The 24,549-nt window shown below is 38.7% G+C and overlaps 1 protein-coding gene across 5 annotated transcripts in view; it reads left to right on the forward strand.

Moving 5' to 3' along the window:
- Window positions 1-19,688: 19,688 nt before the first annotated feature.
- The window catches only part of TSPAN12 (tetraspanin 12), a 71,251-nt gene continuing 66,390 nt past the window's right edge, over window positions 19,689-24,549 (forward strand). Inside the window, exons 1-2 of one of the 5 annotated variants that reach the window (XM_017856942.1) lie at window positions 19,689-20,220; window positions 21,198-21,333. In XM_017856942.1, coding sequence (XP_017712431.1) covers window positions 21,268-21,333 — 66 coding nt within the window. In that variant the 5' untranslated portion in view covers window positions 19,689-20,220; window positions 21,198-21,267. Of the gene's footprint in view, window positions 20,221-20,361; window positions 20,386-20,634; window positions 20,801-20,838; window positions 20,992-21,197; window positions 21,334-24,549 lie in introns of those variants that run through there. The other 4 variants (XM_017856946.1, XM_017856945.1, XM_017856943.1 and 1 more) reach the window with 4 other exon arrangements.

The following is a 24,549-nucleotide window of genomic DNA, read 5'->3' on the forward strand; positions in this document are numbered from 1 at the left end:
CGTTTCTATTTGTTCTTTACACATTGTTGTTAAAAAAAAAAGTGAAATTATATTGGCAGTTTACATATATTATGTCTGTGATAGTGATTTTTGGTTGATATTTATTGGAAAGCAATAATTTAATAAGCCAATGATAGTTTTAAATGATCATTTTGTGAATTAACAATCTTTTCTTTATTCCCCTTATTTAGCTTGTAAGCTTGGGAACTTTTTTTTCTTTCTTTTTTCCTAGGCATGAAAGAGATGAAAATCTAAAACATCCCTGTTATGGTTCACACTGAAGTTACTAAGTTAAAAAACAAGTTCAGCAAGTTTTAAAGAAAAGACCTGTTAAGTAGAAGGCAAATATTTTCCTCAGTGCTGAGTGGAAAAGGGAAAGTTTCATATGACACATCAATGTTCCATCACTTCTCACCTGAAGCCCTTTTAACTCAGAGAAGAGGGAGACAACAAAGTAACGAATTTGAAATGAGGATAATTTATATCAGCAAAATATTTTTTCTTTTCACAAAATGCAGAAAGAAGAGATAGTGCTATTTTATTCAGCACTTCTGTGCTTTTTAATGTAAAATATAAACTCATGCAATTATTTTGAATATGTTTTGGACTAGGATGAAACAATTATGGATANAAGCTTGGGAACTTTTTTTTCTTTCTTTTTTCCTAGGCATGAAAGAGTTGAAAATCTAAAACATCCCTGTTATGGTTCACACTGAAGTTACTAAGTTAAAAAACAAGTTCAGCAAGTTTTAAAGAAAAGACCTGTTAAGTAGAAGGCAAATATTTTCCTCAGTGCTGAGTGGAAAAGGGAAAGTTTCATATGACACATCAATGTTCCATCACTTCTCACCTGAAGCCCTTTTAACTCAGAGAAGAGGGAGACAACAAAGTAACGAATTTGAAATGAGGATAATTTATATCAGCAAAATATTTTTTCTTTTCACAAAATGCAGAAAGAAGAGATAGTGCTATTTTATTCAGCACTTCTGTGCTTTTAATGTAAAATATAAACTCATGCAATTATTTTGAATATGTTTTGGACTAGGATGAAACAATTATGGATAAGAACTAAACTGAAGATACTCAATTCAACAAGAAAGATCAGGACAAGGAGGTACATGCTTGTAGCCAGCCCCACCGTGTGTCTGTGGTGGAGATGGAGTTGGTTTTTCATCTCCTGGGTATCATCTCAGGCCTAGGTGGTGGGTGGTGCACTCAAAGGCTTTATTTACTTCCTAGAAGATGTATGATGTCAGAGCACATTAAACTGAAATGAAGCTTTGGGATGAGGCACTAGAGCAGAGTGGTTTTTCTCAACAGTGGTCTTACTTTGAGGGGATTCAACATGAAAAGGGGAGAGGAAAGCTATTGAATGTTAGAGCTGGGAAAGGAATTATTAATGAGAAGGGTTGATCTCTGCTGGTTGTGGTACCTTCAACCCAGATCCAAAGGAAGTTTGCCCCAGGAAACTAAATGAATAATTTACATCCAAAATTTGTACAGGAAAATCCTGGGATCCTCAGCCTCTCTGCTCATTAATCTATTTAAAGAACTACTGTCATGGTTAGAGGAGGACCAGCTTACACATTATACATCCTTCTTCTTTTACTGAGGGAGGTGGAAAAGACCATGGGAAGAAAGAAGACAAAGTGCCCTGATTTGCCTACATCACCAGAGAAAAGGAAGCCAATGGAGGCAATGGAAGTTGAGTCACTATTTTGGCACCTGTGTCTGTAGAACAAACTTTAATGATGCCTAGAGACTGAATGAGATAGGCTGGGCCTTGCCAAAGAAAAGAAAGGTATAAAAAAACTTGCAGTTTAAAAATAACCCACCAACAAATAATCAAAAACCTATAGTTATTCGATAACCCCATTCATCCCTGAAAACATATTCTCTCATGTTGGTGAAACTGAAATACATATTCTATTCAAGGGTTATATTAAAACATATTTGATACCATTATGGTCCAGGTACCAACAATTTAGGATGGATGTTCCAAGTTATTGGAACAGATACTGGAAGACACAGCATGTCCCAACATTAATGCTTTATTTTCTAGATAGCACAAAGATTTTGAAAGAGTGGACAGAGTAAACAGGAAGTCAGGAGACCCAGAGCAGCAGCTATTTACCAAGAATTCAGAATTCAATAGTTCAAAGACTGTTATAGCCAGATCAATGCTTCCCAGATAAATATAAGCTCCAGTAAAATTAGATAGCAGTTCCGAAATGTTTTCTCCTTCTTGAAAACTTGAATCAATGGTGTGCATCATACTTTTTATATTTTAGTTCAATCAATGTATCTCAGCATGAATCCTGGATCGTTTATCAGGTATTTATTTTACTAAACATTAATTTTGATAGTAGAAGAGATTTTAGAGCCACTATTTTCTTTACACCTCAGATCTATAATCAAAATTGAATTACTGTTGAATGGATTTTAGAGGTACAAATCAAAATTCCATTTATGTATTGAAACAACATTTTAATGTAGATATGCATTTGAAATATCTCAGGATCATTATACATAAATATTTGGGAGGAACTCATTTAGCATAGCCTTTCCAAGCAGTTTTTAAAGAGACAATCAAAATAGCATATAAACTTAGCTGATTATAAATTATTAAAAATTATTAATGAGGAAGATTGACCTTTTTTTCCATGTTACAAACAAGTTGGAAGGAAATCCAATTGGATACTGATATGGTTTGGCTCTGTGTCCTTACCCAAATCTCATATCCTATTGTAATTTTCAATGTTTGTGGAAGGACTTGGTGGGAGGTACTTGGATAATGGAAGTGGATTTCCCCCTTGTTGTTCTCATGATAGTGAGTGAGTTCTTCCAAGATCTGGTGGTTTAAAAGTGTGTGGCACCTCCCCCTTTGATCTTTCTCTCTCCTGCCACCATGTGAAAAAGGTGCTTGCTTCCCCTTTGCCCTTCTGCCATGATTGTAAGTTTCCTGAGGACTCCCAGTCATACTTCCTGTTAAGCCTGTGGAACTATGAGTCAATTAAACCTCTTTTCTTCATAAATTACCCAATATTAGGTAGTTCGTTATGGAGGTGTGAGAACAGACTAATACAGATGCATTGTTTCCTGAATTGATCTCATTTTTCATTCTCTCCAGCATGTCCAGATGGAGTAGGTGTCCCGACCATCCCAAATCAAGCATACACATTATGTTGCTTTTCAGCACCAAAGTGAAGTTTGCTTCTTCCCTCGTGCAACCCCCTTGGGGATCAAAGGCCACATTTTCCAGGAGGCAGCAAGAACTTCTGATCCTGGGATATAAGACTGAATCAGTCCAGTTGGATAGTCCAAAGCTTTCTTGGTTACAGAAGGAAGAGAACAAATTGTTAGGGAACTTGAAGAATTTTCTCTTTTGGAGAATTATAGGCAGAATTTAGTCCTCTCTCATGTGTTTTTTTTTTTCCCCAGAGATAGAAAGATGATTTAACAAAACAGCTTCCACTGCCAGATAGGTAGGTAGGTAAGTAGGTAGCTAGGTAGGTAAGTAGGTAGCTAGCTAGTTAGCTAGCAAGATAGCTAAATAGATAATTTTTAAGAATCAGGCTTGGACACCAATGAGTGATATGAATGCAAAACAATCTTTGTGTTCCTGATTCTCTCCCTTCCAGTCATCTCATTAACTCTTTTTTTTCTGATGCCTCCTTTCTTTATTTAAATCTTCTCTCCTTTCCTCCCTTCTCCTCCCCTACCTTTGCCTTTCCTCCGCTCTCCTTTTCTTTTCTTTCTTTCCTTCTCAGTATCTGTTCTTCTCCCCACTCCTCTCTTCCTCCTTTCTCCTTTTTTTCTTCCTTTCTTCCCCCCTTCATTTATTCTCTAAATCCAGTCATACGATGCTTCCTTAATCCCCTCTCTCCTTTGTAATGCTTCACTACATATAACCATGCACAATGTTTGAATTTGTTTGGGATAGGAGGTAAGGTTGTGTAGGAAAGATTTTATGATGTGGGTATTGTGAAAGACTTAAACCATTAAAATATTCAGCTTTTCTATAGTTAAGATTTTTAGAAAAAAGCACATAAAAGAGTACAGATTAAACTAAATTTGTCTTAGTGTTGCTAACTAATTAAACTAAGTGAATGCCCATGATTTGTTTTATCATTTTTACATGAGGAAAATTTATCAAATGGAGGATAATTACAGCAGAAACCTAATTAGATGCTAACAGACCATACTTTTCTGTTCTGATGCATTAATGATCTCTTTTGTGTTATAATTGTTATATTCATCAGGGCGTGTTAAGTGTTTCTTTTGCAGTATTCATGTGGAGAATGCAAAGTGCAAAGTGAGGAATGTGACTCTTAAGAATGAGCCAGCTATTTGAAATGAGTTTGGTATTTCTAGTTGAATTCATCGCAGTTTCATTATCTGCATTACAAAAATTTCTAAAACATTTGACACTACTGTTAGTTTTAGCAGAAAACATGTCTTTTGAAAATCACACCTTTCACTCAGTCTATTCAATTGAGAATTGCATTACTTGTACCAAGTTATTATTGATTTAATGACACAGTAATTGTTTAGTTATGACTATCAAGTCATGTAAGTCATAAAATATTGTTATTTTTATTCTGTGAATGAAGGAATATAGGTTAAATGCATCAAGATTTATGGGCTTGAATCCAAGTTAACAAAGGAAATTAGTAGCTACTAATTAGCGCCTGCAATGAAAGTTCAATGTACAAAATAATTATATGACGAAGTATGAATGTGGATTCATAATACAATTGTATATTTTAATCACAACCATCTTCAAACTTGAAAATCAAAAAAATAAAATAAAGAAAGCAAATCTAATGCTTATTAATCTAGATACACCCAGAGGAAACTTGAGTATTTGATTTTTATAGCACATGGACTATTTCCAAAGCTCTCTTAGAAACAGGAGGTTGATTTTATTATTTTTTTGACCAAAGAACCTATATATACTAATATTATAAACCTAACTTTGACCCCTAAAAATTGACATGTACTTTGTCATTTTCAAAACACTGAACTACTGTTATCAATAGGATTAAAGGACATTCCCCATATTAGCACTTAGTGTTTAGATTTAAGAAAAGGCTATTAGGTCGTGGGTCGTGGGTATTTTACCTCTGAAAAAGTTACTATGATACTGTAAAATTACAAAAAAAATTATCTTTCCCTCCCAGAAGGGATAGAATTTTAAATATGTGATCTAATTTCTCAAAACTGAAACTATAATAATAAAATTAAATAAGTTAATAGAATATTAGAAATGAAAAGCTCTTTATCTCTCTGAATGGAGAGCTATTAAACACTCTAGGTTTCCTGCCTCTGGAAAAGGCCAGATTAGAACCTTAGTTTTCTTCCCAGTTTACTGGTCATTTCACTGACTATAGACTTGAAGTAGCTCAGATACAAAATTAGACTTGGAAATAAAATGATCTGCTAAAAGTAAAACTTCCTTGAAATATTTTCTCACAGTCTTTTTTCAAAAGGTTAGCTCAATAATTATTTAATGACCAGAAGCAATTTATCTTAGAACCTTAAGTACACAAAACATAGATGACTAAACACACACCCACACAATATTTTACTTTAAACCCTTATGCAAAAACAGACATCAAAAAAATTCTCACACTAAAGCTCATTAATTTTTCAAGACTCTCATTAGAGTGTATTTCTTCTGACTTTGAGTTCGATTCTGTCATCTTGGTTCTGAATTTCTGTCCAAGGTAGATTATAAGATCTGTTCCTTTGCTTTTGGCAGGAAATAGAGCAGGGGATAGGGAAGGGGAGAGCTCTGTAGCTTGCAGCAAGCACACCTATGACCAGCAAAAATAATAAATCACTAAAATCTTGAGAGTGAGAATACAGAAAATTATAAATTTACTTACTAGAGAAGCTGATAAACTGCTCACGTTCATAAGCTCTGAGATTAATACTGAGAAAACAGTTTAACGTATTCACTGTTAAAATTCAGGCATATTTAGGCAAAACAAAAACAAAGTCACAAAACCATGCTCATCTCCACAGGTTCATATAGGCAGGGGCTGGGAAAATACCACAGCTCTAGGGCTTGAGGGACATGTCAGAAAGGTCAAAGCAGACCCTGGCTTGCTTCTTGCAGGTTTTAGTATCTAAGGAGATTCAACACCGAGTGTGTGTGTGTGTGTGTGCATGCACGTGCATGTATGTGTGTGTGTTGCAGGGTGGGGTCATAGTTGTGGGGGCAGATGGTAGACAACATTCAAAAATTGTCACTAAGCAAGTGGTAACACTATAGTGGTTTAATGGTCCCTTCTCAACAGGTCCCTGCAAAGGAAGAAGACAACTAAATTATAGGGAGCAAGGTCTAGCCTCTAGAGGGAAATATTAAGAATAATAATGAGGCTTAGCCAAGCAGTTGGAATTTGGGAAGGGTTTCTGATTCCAAACAGGATTCTAAACTGCAGTATTAGGCACGGAAAGTAGAGGCAGGAGCCCATAATTAGTGTTTGGCTGATAGTGTAGGGCAAATAGGGCAAGCCGTAACTGGGAGACAAAGAGATTCTAGGAAGGCCTGGCAGCAAGTAGGCTTATCCTTCCTGTTTTACTGTCCACAGCATCAGGGTTGTTTCAGGGCTTCAGCATGCAGAAGAGGGGCATCAGGAAGTTAGCAAGCTGTCTGCTAAGAAAAATAAGCGCTGGCATTATTAACTTCGATGAAGCAGGCATGGGCAATTTTTTTTCTTTTTTCCTTTCCTTCCCTTCCTTTCCCTTCCCTTCTCTTCCATTTCCCTTCCTTTCCCTTCCCTTCTCTTCCATTTCCCTTCCCTTCCCTTCTCTTCCATTTCCTTTCCCTTCCCTTCCCTTCCTCTTTCTTCTTTTCTTTCTCTCTCTTTTTCTTTCTAGTTATTACTTTATTATCTGTAGTCATTTCTTAGCCCATTACAACTTTGCTCCCCTTCACTTCTTTTGTGCTGTTATTGGCAAATATATTTTACTTGTGTTATATTTTTATATGTTATAAGCCTAACAATTTTCTCTCTTGCTGTTAGTATATAGATATAATTTTATGCAATTGCTTTTAAATCAATTGAGAGAAGAAAAGAGAAAAATATGTATTGAATTGTCATTTATAATCACACAGTATTACCTTTATTGGTGCTCTTTGTGTGAATTTGAATTACTGTTATCATCTTCAGCCTGAAGAATTTCCTTTTGTATTTCTTATAAGGAGGGTCTGCTAGTAAGAAATTCTTTCAATTTTTTATTTGTCTGGGAAACTCTACTTCACCTTCATTTTTGAAAGATTGCTTTACTGGATACGTAATTTTTGGTTGACTATTTTTTACTTTGAGCTCTTTTAATATATTATCCCACTGTCTACTGGCCTCTCTTGTTTCTTCGGAGAAGTCAGTTGTTAAGCCTATTGGGGTTTCCTTGTAAATAATATGCCATTTTCCTCTTTTGGCTTTCAAGATTTCCTTCATGTTTAGACTTCTAGGATTTTTCTATGCTGTGTCTGTTTGTATCTTTGCACTTATCCTTTGTGCTTTCTGGAAATGCACTAGAACTTTCTGGACATGTATTTTATTGTTTTCTAATAAATATGGCAAGTTTGTAGTCATCATTATTTTGAACATTTTTTCATCTTCCTTTTCTCTCTCCTGTCCTCCTGGCACTTTTGTTACATGTATGATAGTGTACTTAACGGTGTTCCAATATTTTTCTGAGGTGCTGTTAGTTTGTCTTCATTCATTTCTCCCCTCTGTTCTTCAGCTATATAATCTCAACTGATCTACCTTCAAGTTTGCTAATTATTTTGCCAATTCAAATCTACTGTTGAGCCTGTCCAGTGAATTTTTAAATTTAACTTCTTGTACTTTTTTACGCCAGAATTTTGTTCTGTTTTGTAATGTTTAAATCTCTCTATAGAGATTTTCTATTTGATATGACATTGCCATCACACATTCCTTGGCTTCTTTACTCACGCCTTCTTTTGACCTGTGAACATATTGATGAGGGCTGCTTTGAAATGTGTTTCTGTTTGATCCAACAGGAGGTCACTGTCACAGGCAGTTTCCGTTGTCTGTTTTAGGTCTTTTATGAGTCATACTTCATTATTTTTTGTCAGGCCTCAAAACATTTTATTGGAAACTGCACATTTTAGATAATATATTTTAGCAACTCTAGATATTGGTCCTTTTTTCCCCTTTGGGGCTTACTATTATTTGTTTGTTTATTTTTTTAGTAACTGGCCACATTATTTTTGTGAAATATATTTTCTCCTATACTGTGAAGCCTCTGAGGTTCCTCTGTAGGCAATTTGTTTTTTCACAGTCACCCTGGGATGACAATGGTCCTAATAGGGGGCTCTTCTATTCTTTCCCTGACTACCGTCAGCTGTTAAACTCTACTAACTTGGTGCTGTGGCATGCACCTGTAGTTTCAGCTACTGAGGAGGCTAGGATTTCAGGGTCTATGATGTGCACTATGATTGTGCCTGTGAATACGTAAAAAATAAATGAAAGTTGCCTGCTGATTGTTGTATCATTTTCAACAATGTCTTTGGCATATATTCCTCTACAAATTAATCCAATCAAAATGTAACTTCTTCAAAGGAATAGTTTCTGAGGTCAGTGTTTGATATTTGTTCTGACTGCAGAATGACACTGCCCAGCTGTCTAAAACCCAGATTCTCTCTTCATTCATGGATCTAATGAAGATATAGGCTAGACCATATGGTTTAGGCTGTACCTTCATTAGATTTATGAGTGCCTTTTATCACAACCATCACTGTTTTTGAGAGCAGCCTCAGGCTCTAACTGCCCGTTTCCTGGTAAGCAGGTATATGCAAACCTACCCAGAAAGGCCAAGGGAGTTGGAAAGCTGAAGAAAGGCTGACAAATCCAGTTCTCAGCAAAAAATATTTAATAGGGACTTATGAACCAAAGAAATATCTCAGGCAGCTTCAAGAAGATGGATCCTGTGTCCAGCCCACTAGAAAGTTTTTTTGTTTGTTTGTTTGTTTGTTTTTCTTTCTTTCTTTGACATGGGGTTTCGGTCTGTTGCACAGGCTGGAGTACAGTGGCGTGATCTCGGCTTGCTGCAACCTCCACCTCCTGGGTTCAAGCGATTCTCCTGCCTCAGCCTCCTGAGTAGCTGGGATTACAGGTACCCACCATCATGCCTGGCTAATTTTTGTATTTTTAGTAGAGACAGAGTTTCACCATGTTGGCTGGTCTCAAAGTCCCAACCTCAAAATGATCTGCCGCCCTCGGCCTCCCAAAGTGCTGGGATTACAGGCGTCAGCCACCATGCCCTGCCTAGAAAGTATCCTTTATATAGCAAGCTTTTAGGGAAAGGGATGTGCAGGGGTCACACTTCAGACTTTCTTGCTGAAACTTCTGACCACTGGGGAAGTTAGAAAGCATCTCTGTGAGGGGTTAGCTATGCTACAAGGATCGTTTAAACATTTTGCTGTAGAATAAGTTGGAATACAGGAGTCAAACATCTGTCATCATGGTGGTTTAATTCAAGATGGTGTCACTCTTACCACACAACTGGCTGTTTTCCTACACTTGTCCATGCTTTTTTGCACATAAAATCAGTTCCTCTGGAAAGAGATTAGAAGCTATCTGTTTTATGTCTTACTTCTACCCCCAGGCAAAATCTCTGAGACAGAGCTCTGGAGATGGGGATGAGGACAATGGTAAACTTCTCTTAATGATATTCATATCCTAGGAGCTGAGATAAGTCAGAGAGGCAATAGGCTGAGGTCCTCTTGGCTTGCCTCTCTTAGCATGAATCCATTGGTCAATCTCATGCACTGGGCAAGGGTGACTGGGGCAAAGGTGACTGGGTAAGGGTGACTGGGATCCAGTATTCACACTGCACCACACTCAGGGACTGGATGAGTCAAAGAGGAAGAGAAAGGTGATAAGATGTCATTGGCATGACATAAGAGATTATGGTCCTGAGAAGAAAGAAAAAATGTGCTTTGTTTTGTTTTTTAGTTACTTCTAGTTTGGGTTAGGTATCCAAGCCACTGGATACGTACCAAAGGAGTTTGCTTTTTAAAGAGAGAATATGTTGGGGAAATGCAGCAATTTAAGCACAGTCTCAGAAATTCTCCTGCCCTTCCTTATCTTGTCTTTACAGCTTCTGACATTCGTGAAACTACTTTTAAGTCCAGTGAAGACAAGGCTTCTTATGAGCTTCTTATGAGATCTTTAGCCTTGCCAAAGTAGATGTAATGTTTGCTATGTCTATTTCTCTCTCAGTTAAATCTCTTTCTATAACCTATTATACTCTTGAAAATATAGTATAATTTCCTGGGTATGCAGTTTTGCTCTATGTCTGTGTGACATGAGCTCCTAGGGTAAGTCTGGAAGGACACCACTGAGGACTAGTGCTGGGAACTGCTGGGCTTGGAGGGTTCAGTTCTGGGGCTGACCCAGACTGGGAAAGATAGTCACTTATGATGGCTTGGGGGAGTCAATAAACGCTGTGACTAAAGACAAGAATAAAGCTTGTTGTTAAGGAAGTGGCCCAGTGTCAAGTCCAAAGATCAAATGAAGATGAAAAAGAAACAAATAACAATGATAGAGGCAGGGAAACAAGGATTTGAAAAATATTCAAGCATGAAGAACTGGTTGCAAAAGTGCTTCAGTGTTGGGGAGTATCCGTTTTCTTCAAGTTTGTAATGGAGTGTGGAAGTGAGGACAGTGGCTTAAAATAGATGTATATTATACAGGCTTTGATAGTGATCATTGGATCCTCCAAGTGAATGAACTGGACCTTGGGGTAAGGCACAACAGACATGAGGAGGTACTTTAATGCTTGTGGTCAAATTTAAGTTCCTTTTGGTATTAGGCCGTTCTTGCCTTACTATAAATATCTGTGACTGCGTAATTTATAAGAAAAGAGGTTTAATTTACTCTCAGTTCTGTAGGCTATACAGGAAGCAAAATACCAGCATCTGCTTCTGGAGAGGCCTCAGGAAGCTTACAATCATGACAGAAGCCGAAGAAGTAGTAGGCATCTCACATGGTGAAAGCAGGAGCAAGGGGGTGGGGCAGTACTTTAAAATGACCAGATCTTGTGTGAACTCAGAGCAAGAGCTCCCTTATCACCAAGGGAATGGCCCAAGTCATTCTTGAGGGATTCGTCCCCATGATCCAAACACCTCCCACCAGACCCCACGTCCAACACTGGGGATTACAGTTCAACATGAGACTTGACAGAAACATACATTCAAACTATATATCACTTATATTTCCCCTGTATTTCTGTATCTTTGTGCCTCACATCTATTTAGCTTCTAAGTCCTTTGAAATAGCTCTGTATTTCTTTGTAGAAATTGATATTTCTCAAAATATGTGCAATTGAGTATTAGGTTTATTCACTATTAATAAGAACTCTGTCTTTTTTTCTATCCGTCTCTCACGCACAGGCACAAGAACACACAGATACACAGAGATTACTTGATCAAATGTATTTTGGAAGTGCTGGGTTACACAAAGTGAAGGAATTCCTTTCTTATAGGAGTTCTCAGAATCTCTACTGTGCTAGAGTTTGCAAAAGTTCTAGGAGGCCAATATACTAGTCAGCATTTCCTAAATGCATTTGCCTATAGAATGCTTGAAAGTTTAGTGATCCACAGAATCTTCTTTGCTAAATACTGCCAAATAATTGTCTCACTACTGGTATCCCTGTCTCCAGTTTATCGTACATATGGTTATCAGAATAATCTTCCTAATAATCGTACAACCATTTACTTCTAGGCACTTTGTTTGGTGCTACCAGCTATCACGAGACTCTGGAGCCACAACACCCCATACTGAATTTTGGCTTCACCTTTACTAACTGCATGATCTGTTTTGTTTTTCTCATATATAATATAGGCTTTTTTAGGGATTACATTTTTTATACATATATATATATCTTAGAATACTTTCTGGCATATAGTAAGCACTATAACAGTGACTCTTTTCTCTTCTTTCTTTCTTTCTTTCTTTCTTTCTTTCTTTCTTTCTTTCTCTCTTTCTCTCTCTCTCTCTTTCTTTCTTTCTTTCTTTTTTCTTTCTTTCTTTCTTTCTCTTTTTTTGTTGTTGTTGTTTTAAGTAAAAAGCACCAAAATTTCTTGCAGGGAGAGAATTATGTGAAAGATGAGCTCTCTGAGGCCTAGACTGAAAGAAGACAGTAAAACAAAAAAGAGAGCTATGTTGTCTGCCTGAGAAGTTACCAGGAATTTAGAATTGGGGTGTAAACAGTGAGTGAGATCAGAAAAGAGGCAGCCAATCAACATGGGAACTGCAGGGAAAGACTATGAGGAAGAAATAAGTAGGACTAGAGAATTTCTGATATTTGGTTTTGAGTTGTATACGGTGCTGCTACAGAAATACTTTCAGATTCTTTGTGACTTTGCTCAAAGGCAGCTAGGAATATAGGCTTGTGCTATATTGTGAGAGGGAAGAAATCTTTTCTTGAAGGCTGTTCACACTTTAGAGAAAAGAACAGCATATATGAGTTGGAAAGATGATCCACAAATGGATTCAGAACTGGAGAAAAAGTGTTTCCTCCTTCTTTCCCCATCTCTAGAATCCCCAGAGGGATTGCAAGGGGAAAACATTTTCACCCACTGCCTGTGGGAAAGAGGCTGGCCTATTCTATTTAAACCTTAAAGGTCAGTGTGACCTCAGCTAAATTTAGGCTTATAATTACATATTACTCATGACCACTTTAGGTGGTAGGTATACAGATAAGGAAACTGAGGCTTGTTACCATTACCAACATTTGGTAAAGCCAGCATTTAAATCCAGGCCTGACTTTGAACTCCTTCTGTTGTTTGTTTATGTCATTCTTCTGCTCATACCAACATGTTTCAGGATTGTTATTGTCTCTGAGTAAACTGCAAACTCCTCAGGCCAGCCTTTAAGATCTTCCTTAATCTGGAAACCTCTAACTTTTAAAAACTTAACATTACCACTCTTAAAAGTAGGGTCTAGAGAAGTTTATCTGGGACAGTGCTTTTTTTGCTTTTGAATCTTGCTTTTCTAGGGACCTAAGTTCATCTCCCTGGATCAACTTCACCAACTGAGTGCTGGCAGAGACTGGCTAATTCATCTTGACATGGACTGGAGTCTTTCCTTACTTGCGTGACACTTTTCATGTTTTTGCTGCCTGATTCCTGTGCCACTGAGTTCTGTTACCATTTGCTGGGATTCTGTGACATTGCCATCTGTCTTCCTGCCATAATTTCCACCTAGTGCTTGCCAACACATTCCCTTCATACTTGGTTCTGCTTGACTGCCTGAATTTACATTGCCTTTTGATGGGTCTTCACTCAAATTCCAGTCACACCCTAATTGATTGGTCTAGTTTTTAGGTTCTGGCCATCCATGCCTGTTCCCATAACTGAATAAGGCACGTTTGTAAAAACCTGGATGTCTAACAAATGTGATAAATTCATGGGATAGTTGGGAACACTGGTCTGAATAGAAGGAAAGTTGTGGAGAAAATGAAAAAGGGGAAATGATTTACAATGTCATTTGCATATGTGCAAGCTGGTGACAATAAAAGGAAGAAAAGATCAAGAAAGAGAGCCGACTTGAGTAACATGATTTTGGTAGCTATATTCTCAGCTTTTATGTCTCACCTGAAGAAGAGCTGTTGAGACCTAGTTAATTCAGTCAACATATGGTCAGCCTTGCAGCCCAAGCTGGCTGCTGCCATTTTTTAAGCCAAAGTGAGAACCAGCTCATCTCCATTTCGGCAGAATTGGAAAGATTCTTCTCTATGAACCAGTGACTCATAAAGCACCACCAATATAAAACTCACAACAAAATGTATAATTTAATTTCTAGCAGTCATTTTGGAAAAATATGTATGTTTCTTAAATCAAACATACTGTATCTCAAGTATTTTCTCAAGTCACTTATAGGGAATAATATTGCTGATAAAGCCAAGAAATAGATTAAAATAATAGAAATGCATATAGTCAATAAAACTAGCTATGAGTTATTTATGGGTGTCTTGTGTTGCTGACATGATATATCTTCCTTTATCACTGTGAGTAATAATCAATCAGTTACCACTGCTTTCTACAAAAGAGAACTGACCATACAAAGATAATAGAACATAATGGCAATTGCTAGAAATAATAATTCTTTGCAGTGAAAACAAATGCATTGAGAAGAAATGCATTCTTCTAGAAGAAACCAAGGACACTAACTTTTTTTTCTTTTTCATCAGTCAATCATTTCTATATTCAAACCATGAAATTTGAAATGAGAATTTACAACATCTCCAGTTTTCCATACATGGTTATTGCTAGTACACATACACACAAATAATAATAAAATAGTTGTTTTACACACAGTAGGATGAGGACACTTGTGAGCTCGGATTAGCCAGCTGGAAATAATTTTAAAAACAAAAGATTTTATCTAGTGTCATAAATAAATGTTTTATTTAGTACGGCATTGGAGTAAGCTGGAAGTTTTAAAACACACCAAGAGAATGAAAAGAGCAGCAGGCGAAGACAAATATCTAATATTCTTGGTAACTATTTGATTATCTTTCCCTAGTTGTATTGTGGGCATGACAAAAAGATGATGTAGTGGAATAACAGTATAATTCCTGAGGGATCTTTCTGAGAAAAGCAGGAATTGGCAGCTGTTTGTAGATAGACGTGTATTCCTGCCTTTTCTTTACATTTTGTTTCTAATAACTGAAAATTAAGAGAAAGAGTTCTTTGTTATTATTTTTGTTGTTGCTGTTTGAGAGACAGAGAGGGTCTTGCTTTGTTGCTAAGGCTGGAGTGCAGCGGTGCAATCACGGCTCACTGAAGCCTCAACTTGCTGGGCTGAAGAGATCCTCCCATCTCAGATTTTTGAGTAGCTGGGACTACAGGTGAGCATACAGCATCTGGATAATAGTTTTTATGTTTTGTAGAAACAGGGGACTTGCTGTGTTTCTCAGGCTGATCTCCAACTCCTGGCCCAGCCTCCCAAAGAGCTTCAGACATGAGCCACCAAGTCTGGCCAAAAGATCTCTTATATTCTATAAATTTTGCTTTCTGAAGAAGCAGCATGCTAATGAAGTTATAAATTTTTGAGAGTCAAGATTATGGTAGAACTCTTGGTATCTCCTAGCACAGTTCTGAGTTTGTAGTAACAATTCAATAAATATTTATTAAATCTGTGGGTAAAGTGAGTCCAAATTTCTAAACTTTGCATGAAGGTTAGGTTTCCATAATGTTTAAGAGAAAAGTGTTATAGAGTTTCATAGGAGGGTATTGATTTGGGCGCTTCTTTAATGAATTACCTGGTGTGTAAATTCAAATGATGCTGCTGAAAGTAAGCTTATGGCATGGGATGGAAATGATGTGATCTGAGTTTTCTCAGGGTCCTTTGCTATTGCCTTGAGGTTCCTGCTTCAGTGGTTCTTTCAATAACTAAGAAACTTTGCTAAGTAGTGCCCCAAAATGGTTGGCTGAGAGCTGGGATGTCCTAGCAGTGAACAGGAGAGAGGCTGGTACTATGCCTTCCTCTATCCCTCAGTTCAGATAAAAATCTGATTGTGTTCAGTTATCTACCCTCCTCTGTTTGGCCCTGTGCTTTAGAGAAGGGCTGTCCCAGACACAGGTAATACATCCTGATTGGTTTAAAACCTGGCCAGGCATGGTGGCTCACGCCTGTAATCCTAGCACTTTGGGAGGCCTAGATGGGTGGATCACCTTAGATCAGGAGTTTGAGACCAGCCTGGGCAACATGGTGAAATCCCATCTCTACAAAGACAAAATTAGCAGGACGTGGTGGTGCATACCTGTAGTTCCAGCTTCTCAGGAGGCTAAGGCATGAGAATCACTTGAACTCGGGAGGCGGAGGTTGAGTGAGCCGATATCGAGCCACTGCATTCAAGTCTGGGTGACAGAGCAAGACTCTTTCTCAAACAAAACAAACAAACCAGTTATGGTAGAACCATAGTTCTTGTCAATAATTGGTAGATATATGAGTACGTGACCAGGTTCCAGTCAATCAATCAAAGGGATAATCTGCTGCAGAACTCCTGGGAGAGGTTTGGTTGATCTTAAGAGAAACTCGTAGGAGGAAATACTTTCTTCTTCCTTTGGAAGTAATGGTAACTGACAATGATGCCTGAATTTGCACAGCCATCTTGTGACCATGAGAGGAGGTAGTTAAGGACAGTATGATGACTCACTGTGTGTGTCAGGAGAGTAAGGAGGGAAAATAACTGATTCCTTGATATCATTACTGGGCAGATGAATCACTATTTCTGGACTCATTCTTATGTGAAACATATTTGTTTTTGTGGCTCTTTGAGTGCATTTGCTATTTTGCATAGGGAGGCCAGATTCAGCTAATAAAAATATAAGGTTTGCAATTAAATTTGAATTTCAGGTAGACATTGAGTAATTTTTTAGTATATGTATGTCCAATGCAATATTTGTCCCAGGCAACATTTGGGACATGCCTATACCCCCCCCCCAAAAAAAATTGTTGTTTATCTGAAATTTAAATCGAATGAGGTGTCTTGTATTTTATCTGGCAACCCTAACCTCACAGTAGAGCGCACTCTACTAAATTCAGTAATGAAATGATTTTCTCAGGTCTTATTAAGTCTGTATACTCTTTTAGAAGTGAGGTGAAAGTAGGTTTATCAGTCACAGTTTAAGTACGTATATTTGAAATTCAGCCTCATAGTCTCGAAAACTAATTTTAAAAAGCTCGAAAATTTTCCTCTTAAGTCTTGTCCAACCAGATTCGAAATGTTATTGTAATGCAGATTAACAGTAGAAAGAATCAGACAGATCTTAGAATCTCAGCTTCTTTATTTACTACCTGTGTGGGTCTGGTAAAAATCAGCTATCTGAATTGATTTCAAGTATCTCAACATATGGTTAAGAGGAATTAATAAGATAGATTGTGAGAAGCATCTATTATGTCAGACATATATAATTTGTTCAGAACACATTAGGTGTCTATCCCATATTAATTGTAAAGAACTGGCTTAGGAGTACTTGTGAGGGTCTTGTACTAAGAAGGAATAGCAACTCATACATCCAGACTCCTGTGTTATCCTTTTCTCTCCACAACTTGAGCAGAATGAATAGAACAAGATATGGACAAACGCGGTGCCTTATGGAGTGAGGAACTTGTATTCTCTTAATGTATAACTGAGTTTTACTCCTGACACTGGGACTGACATACATGTGATTCCTTGTAAATGCTTATTTTATTATTTTTGATGTTATCATTATTGTTATTATTATTATATAATAGGAAAGGACAGTTTTGCCTTTTCTTGGAGGGTAAGAACTTGTCTTAGTATCTTAAGCACGAGGCACAGTAGGTAAGACCACTGAAACAATACTTAATGGAGCACACCTGGCCACAGAATTGGGTTCCTGACTAATGGGTACTAAACAGACCACACAATTTTCCTAATATGTTATTACACATTCAAATTTTTATGTCCATATTATGATATGGACATTCTATCCTCCTTTTGTTCACACACAAAAAAACCAGATCTCACAGAGAAAAATATAGAACCCTCAGAATGACAGCTGCGATGTCAGGTCTTACTGTGCTTCCATAATTCCGGGGAAGAGAAGAATTGGAGAGGGAGAGAAGAACAGCTGCCGTCAAGTAGTTGAAGGGCTGTCATATGGGAAGAAGGCTTGCTCATGCTATGGACTCCAAGGGCGGAACTAAGGTTGAAGGGTAGAAGTTAAAAGGTGGTATGGTCAAGTTTAAGCGATCAAAACTGCCCATTACTGCAATGTCTCAAATGTGGTGAGGTCTCCTCTACTGAAATGTTGATTCACTGTCTCTGATGACCATTTATCAGGAATATTAGAGCAGTAACTACAGCTCTGCTTTCTTCTTAACTTGTAAAATGGGGATAATAAACCCAATTTATCGACTCACAGGAGAGGGATTTGATCCAACAAAATCTAAAGAGACCCTTTTGCTAGTTTTTAGACAGCTGTAAAGTCCTAGCTGCAGTGGTTTTCAAACTTTGCTGCAGACTAGAATTACCTTGGGAGCTTTGAAAAACCTGTATGTCTAGGCCTCATCTGCAGAGATTCCAATTTAAGTGGTATCGGGTATGCCAGAGAATTAGGGTTGTTTCAAAGCTCTCCAAGTGATTCTCGTGTACAACAATTTTGAGAACCACTAAAACTAGTGTGCTAGTTAGAGAGCCATTATTCTGGATTTTACTTTGGAATCTGGGTTGGACTACAGATGTGACATTGAGCAACAACTTTAATTTCTCTTGGATCTATATTCCTTGTTTGCTAGGAAGAAGAAGACATACATACTTCTAAGGTAACTTCTAGTATTTTATTGCTTTAAGGCAGTTGACCCTTAAAGGTTTATGAATTAAGGAAAGGGCACTTAACTACTTTCTAGAAGTAGAAGAGGATCTCTGCTTTGACACATGGGAATTGTTGGCACTCTTTTTCTTAGTTTTAATAGCAGTCATGGACTCCTCTCAATGCGGGGATGTTTATACCTCTCCGGGGAATGTGTGGCACCAATAGCATTTGGATGGCTGGTTGTTTCAGCAGTCCTTTCCTTAAAATAGGTATGCACCCTAATTTGAGAAGAAACTGGCACAGGATAAAAGTGGGTTTCTTTACTCTTCCCCAAGATTCTAGAAGCTGCTTCATTATCAGAGTTGGAGTTATCTGGTGGATAACTGGACACTTTTCTTGGTGTGTGTTTTTTTTTTTTTTTTTTTTTTTTGTGCAAGGCTATACTTCTTTATACTCTTTTGGGCTGCTGTCTTACATACTGCTCAGTGACTTGCTTACCAATAATTTTCCTAGCCTAACCCAGAACAACCATGTTGTCTTTCGGTCTTGACTTTGCTTCTTTCCATATGAGACTGCGTGTCTTATCGTCACTCCAGTCATGCAGCAACTGACTCTAGACAGGTAGTCATGGACATAGGATTCGAATTTTCTTTTCTTTTTTTTTTTTTCTGCAAGGAAATCTAAGGACTCTAGTTACTAGGTTTTCTCAAAGCTGTTGCTCGTATTCCAGGTAATTGCTATTTGTTGGTGAAGTTTTATTTGCCACACAGTGCCCACAAAAGTAATCCTAGAAATGAGCAGTATTGTGAGGCATAACACATCCACATTTTATGTGGAGGATATGATCCAATGGCATTTTATTTAGTGTGAAACTTCTAACTTCTAAAAGGGAATATTCTTTTGGAAGGATGGTCTCCTGTTGTGTAATACTTCGTGAATTTCTAGTTTAAAAAATTAGATTTTCCAAAGATCCACTACTATGTACACATTTCAAAATAAATCACCCAGTTAAAACTCAATACAATCTTATCGGGAGAAATTTTGGAAAGCTTGAGTTACTTCTAAGAGTTAAAAATGTTCTTTCCTCTTCTTCTGCATTTCAGACTGGACATGATTACTCTGATGTTTCCGTAAATGCTATTAGTGCAGTATGAAAGTGGGAAAGAACTTTTTTTTTTTTTTTAAATCAGGGAGGGCAACAGAGCAATAAGAAGGATCACAGGGCACCATGTTAATAACAAATCACAGGATGTGGCTCCATAAAGGTTGTGAAAACTGGTTTCTCATTGCAGGAATTGGGTTGGGCCACCCCTTCACCCCCCTTCTCAAACACAAATATTTTCATATAATAAAAGCCCGTTTCTCTATGCTTACAACCCAGCCTCCATTCCTTCGACACCACCATTTTAAAGGGATTTACTGCACGGGCTTCTCCCAAGTTCCTAGGCATTATCTTCTGGACCCTATCCTGCAGAGGTGAAGCGCCCCTTTGGGGACTCTCGCTGGGTGAGAGGGACAAGAAACACCCACTAGGACCCAACCCCGGCAAACAGCGGCTGGAGCATGCGCTGAGAGTTTGTGCAGCTGGCCCTGACTGCCGCCGCTGCCTCGTCCGGACTCGGAGAGGACTTGGGAGGGACAGCGGCGCTGGGAGGTGGCTTAGCAGAGACTTTCCAGCAACTGCTGCCCAGGACTTTTTTTTTTTTTTTTCTTTTCCCAGGAGGCGGCGACGGCGGCGGCGGGGGGAGAGGAAGAGAAAGAAGCGTCTCCAGCTGAAGCCAATGAAGCCCTCCGGTTCTCCGCGAAGAAGGTCCCTGCTCCGATGAGCCCCCGCCGTGCGCCCCCGACTATACCCCGGCGGGCGGTGGGCACGGGGCCCAGCGCCTACGGTAAGTGGCCGCGCGTCTGTCGCCTTTCCTGCCCGCTGTCCCGCCAGCCCGCCGGAGGCTGCCCTCCGCGCTGTGTGCTAAACTACTTAAGGGCTGGCTCTGGGGCTCCCTGCCGCCGGCGCTTCCCCTCGCGCCCTGTCGGGGGCGCGCGGACGCGATGGCTGGGTCGGTGGCCGCGCTCGCTTTGTGCTCCGCGGGCGGCTTTGAGCGAGGGGTCGCGGGAGCGGCCGGGGCGGGGGAAGGGGATTTGAATGACTAACCCGGCGTCTGCACAGCTGCACGGGCCCTAATTCCCCCGCGCCCCTCCCCGCCCCCTGCCCCGTGTCCCAGGCTAATCCATCATTCTGGGGCCGAAAACATCATTTCTCACGTTCTCCCAGAGAAACCCTAGTCGCCGGGCGGAATCCCAGCTCCGCGCTGCGCCCCCCGAACCCTCCCCCCACCCCCCCAGTCCCTTGCATTCATACCCGAGCTGCGGGGCAGGGTAGAGGGGTGCGGCGTTGGAGTGCCCAGGAACTGTCCTAACTGGAAGGGTGCTCATGCTCTCGGGCTTGCCGGTGGCGCCTGTGACGTGTCCGGGGTAGGGGGCAGTGTGTTTTCTAACCTTCAGGACAGTTCCGAGCAGAGCGGTCCCCGAGGAGGGGCGTGGTGAGGGAGGTTTTCAAGAGCGTCTCATCAGAATACATAGGGCCCCGTCGCGTGTTCCTGAGAACGCGAGTTTACTGTGCGACTTCATTCATCCGGATAGTTGCTCTTTTCTTTTCCCAGCAGGTGTTATCTGAAGCCGGTTTGGAACTTTTGGGAGTTTAGTTACTATTATGACTTTTAACAAATGAGTTTTGATGAGGCGATGTCTCGAATGCACTGGGCTTCAGGACCCTCTGGACCGTGCTGAGGGCTGGCGGAGGAGGGACGGGCAGGCAGTGGGGAGCCTGATGGTGAGATGTCCCCTGTTCTCTCTCCCTCGCCCCCTGCAGATCGCTGCCGTTTTGCCCTTGGGAGTAGGATGTGGTGAAAGGATGGGGCTTCTCCCTTACGGGGCTCACAATGGCCAGAGAAGATTCGGTGAAGTGTCTGCGCTGCCTGCTCTACGCCCTCAATCTGCTCTTTTGGGTAAGTAAGTTTCACTGCACCAACAGGTGGGGACGGCTGGCTCTGGTTTTCTGCAGCTACCGGATAATGCGCCAAAGAGCATGGCTAAGCATTAATTAATTACATGGGATAACACCCTCTATTTTTCAGAGAAGTAAAATTTGACCTTCTTAAAATGCCTTTGATCTAGCTCAAGTTCCATTTGTAATTAGAACAAAGAAATCCACCCCTGGATACTACTGGCAGTAAAATTAGACTTGAAGTTAATCTAGGGATATAAATAAATGCACGTGCTTGTACTCATAGATAAGAAAATTATGACATACTACTTAGGGAGCCGCTTGTTTGCGGGAATTTTAGATAACTGTGCAAGCCAGAAATTGTTTCTTTACATCTCTGTCGCCTGTAAAATCTAGTTGGGCCAAGTCTTAATATTTTTTTTGGGGGGGGGGGGCAGGGAATTCACACCCAGATAACCTATCATAGAAAGGCTGAGTAGATTTGTCTAGGGGATTCCATACGGTCTGAAGGGTGATTTTTATGTAACTAATTCCAAGTTGGCAAAGTTTAAGGAATTGTGTGTATGCTTTTGGAAAATCCCATAACCATTTAAGGAAATAAAAATACATAAAATGTAACAAGCTCATGGAAATCTTTATGCCCTATGAGTTAATGACATTTTATGCTTTAAATTTTCATAGAGTATGATTAATAATCATTATTACTTATAAAACTTAGGAAGGTATAACAATTTAAACTGTGAATGTTGCTTCAGGAGGCTGCCATTCTTAAGCAAATTGTTACTTCCATTTTTTGTGTTCTATTAACAATTTTATTCAAAATTTTCTGTTACAAATTTTATGGTGGAATTTATTTATGTGGCTGACTGGCTGGCATCGCCCAGCCTTTTTTTCATAGAACTATTACATGTGGTCTCTAGAAGATGACATTTTGGTTGAGCTGCACCTTATAGATGGCCCCATTTTAAAGGACAAATTAAGTCTTACGTGAGTAATCTGAAAATATCTAAAATAGCAGCATTCCTTTTCTCAACATTAAAGCATTAATTTCTCAAAATTAAAGCATTGGGTAGTTAAATTCACCATTTGGAAATGTAAAATCGCCAAGTTGATCTTATTGTAGTTTATACTCCTTAAAAGTTCAATTTTTAAGTGAATCATTAAATTACCTGGATCATTACAAGTTCTTAAGATTTTAAACTCCATTTCTTTAAAATGTTTGATACTTATCACACCTATTTACTAGTTTTTCACTTCTCTACATTGTGCTTTTTAATTATAGAATCATCACATTCCACTTCTAAAAGGAGCTTTAAAGATGGCCTGGTTGAACTTCCTTCCTTTGTGAGTGAGGAAATTAAGTGCAGATTAAGTGACTTGCCAAAGATCAAATAGTCCAATGGTGGCAGTGCCAGGAACAGAACTCAGCTTTCTTGCCCCTAGACAGTGTCTTTAACTTGAACCTTACTGAGTTTTGAACCTTAGAATTACTAAGATTGTTGTTGTTGTTGTTCAATAAAGAATAAAGCTTTGAAAAATTTCTTATTACTTTATACTGTGGGGAAAAAAAAGAACCAAATCATTCAACAAAAGTATCACTCCTCTTGGAAATGAAATTTGCAAAGAAGCACCTATTCCTGAAACTCTTCCAGGGCTCTTTGTGTCCCCAGAGAATGTAAACATTATTTCTTTGCTGTTACCCTGTACTTAAACCTTCTAACTTTCTATCTTTGTGTGCAGTGTGTGTGAGTGTGTTCCGATTTATTGACTTATTTGGATTGCTTCCCTCTTTCTCCAGCCCTCCTCTTCTCCCAATATCATCTACGCTTCAACAAAATAGTCCAAGTTAAGCATCTTGTATACATTTTTCTGTATTTTGTTTCATACAAAGATAGATTTACTCATACCTGTCCATGACAGATACACACTACTATACATGTAAATCCTTGATTTTTTTGTTGTTAAATTAGTTTCTCATTTGAGTTAGAGTCATAGGAGTGGAATTGCTATGTAAAAATATATGTGATAACAACAAAAACAAAAGTAGCCAACCTATCTAACTAACATACAAAATAGGTAATGCTTCTCACTATGTTTGCCAGGCACATTTAGTGTCTGTTTCCTAGCCTGTAAAATAGGAATCATAGTTACCTATTTTTTAGAGTTGTTGTGAGGAGGATTAGAGTTAACATATATAAAGCACTGAGAACAGTGGCACATAATAAGTGCTATCTATGCAATAGCAGTATTGCAGTTATTACTATAACTACTACAATAATGATGATGTTCCAGCAGATTACCAGGAGGTGAACTGCTACTATCATTATGGTACTAATCATAGTAATTGCTATTGTTATGATTAATACTGCTACTGTTGCTATCACTACTGCAATTCCTTTGACCCAGCAATCTTGTTCTGGGAATCTGTTCCCTAAAAATAAAAGCAGTAATTACCCCATTATATGTACAAAAATATTTGTTGCCATCTTGTTGGTAACATGGTACTTCTAAATTGTTGCCAATCTGAAACATTTAAAGTATTATCTCATTGTTACTTTATTTTGTACCTACCCCACTACCAGTGAGCATGAGCATCATTTTATATATATTTTTCATATATATCATTTCATTCCATATTCATTAACTATTTCATATTTATCATTTAGGTTTGCCCTATATTTTAAGTGTTAATTTCATTTATGTTATCTGTTTCTATACAATAGTTAAACAAACTTTTCTATATTCTTTGTAATATAATATTCTTTTTGCTTTTTTTTTTTTTTTGAGATGAAGTCTCACTCTGTCACCAGGCTGGAGTCCAGTGGCGCAATCTCAGCTCACTGCAACCTCTGCCTCCCGGGTTCAAGTGATTCTCCTGCCTTGGCCTCCTGGAATAGCTGGGACTACAGGTGCATACCACCTTGCCTGGCTAATTTTTGTATTTTTTAGTAGAGATGGGGTTTTAGTAGAGATTTCACCATATTGGCCAGGCTAGTCTCGAATTCCTGACCTCATGATCCACCCGCCTTGGCCTCCCAAAGTGCTGGGATTACAGGTGTGAGCCACTGTGCCCGGCCTGTAATATAATTTTCTACAAGATTTTATATGTATAAATATAAATACATTATGTATAAAAATAAATATAAATATATGTATAAATATAAATGTGTGTGTGTGTATATATATATATATATATATATATATATATATCTTCATT

Source organism: Rhinopithecus bieti, unplaced genomic scaffold (assembly GCF_001698545.2).
Source record: "Rhinopithecus bieti isolate Rb0 unplaced genomic scaffold, ASM169854v2 scaffold_42380, whole genome shotgun sequence".
Classification (NCBI taxonomy): domain Eukaryota; kingdom Metazoa; phylum Chordata; class Mammalia; order Primates; family Cercopithecidae; genus Rhinopithecus; species Rhinopithecus bieti.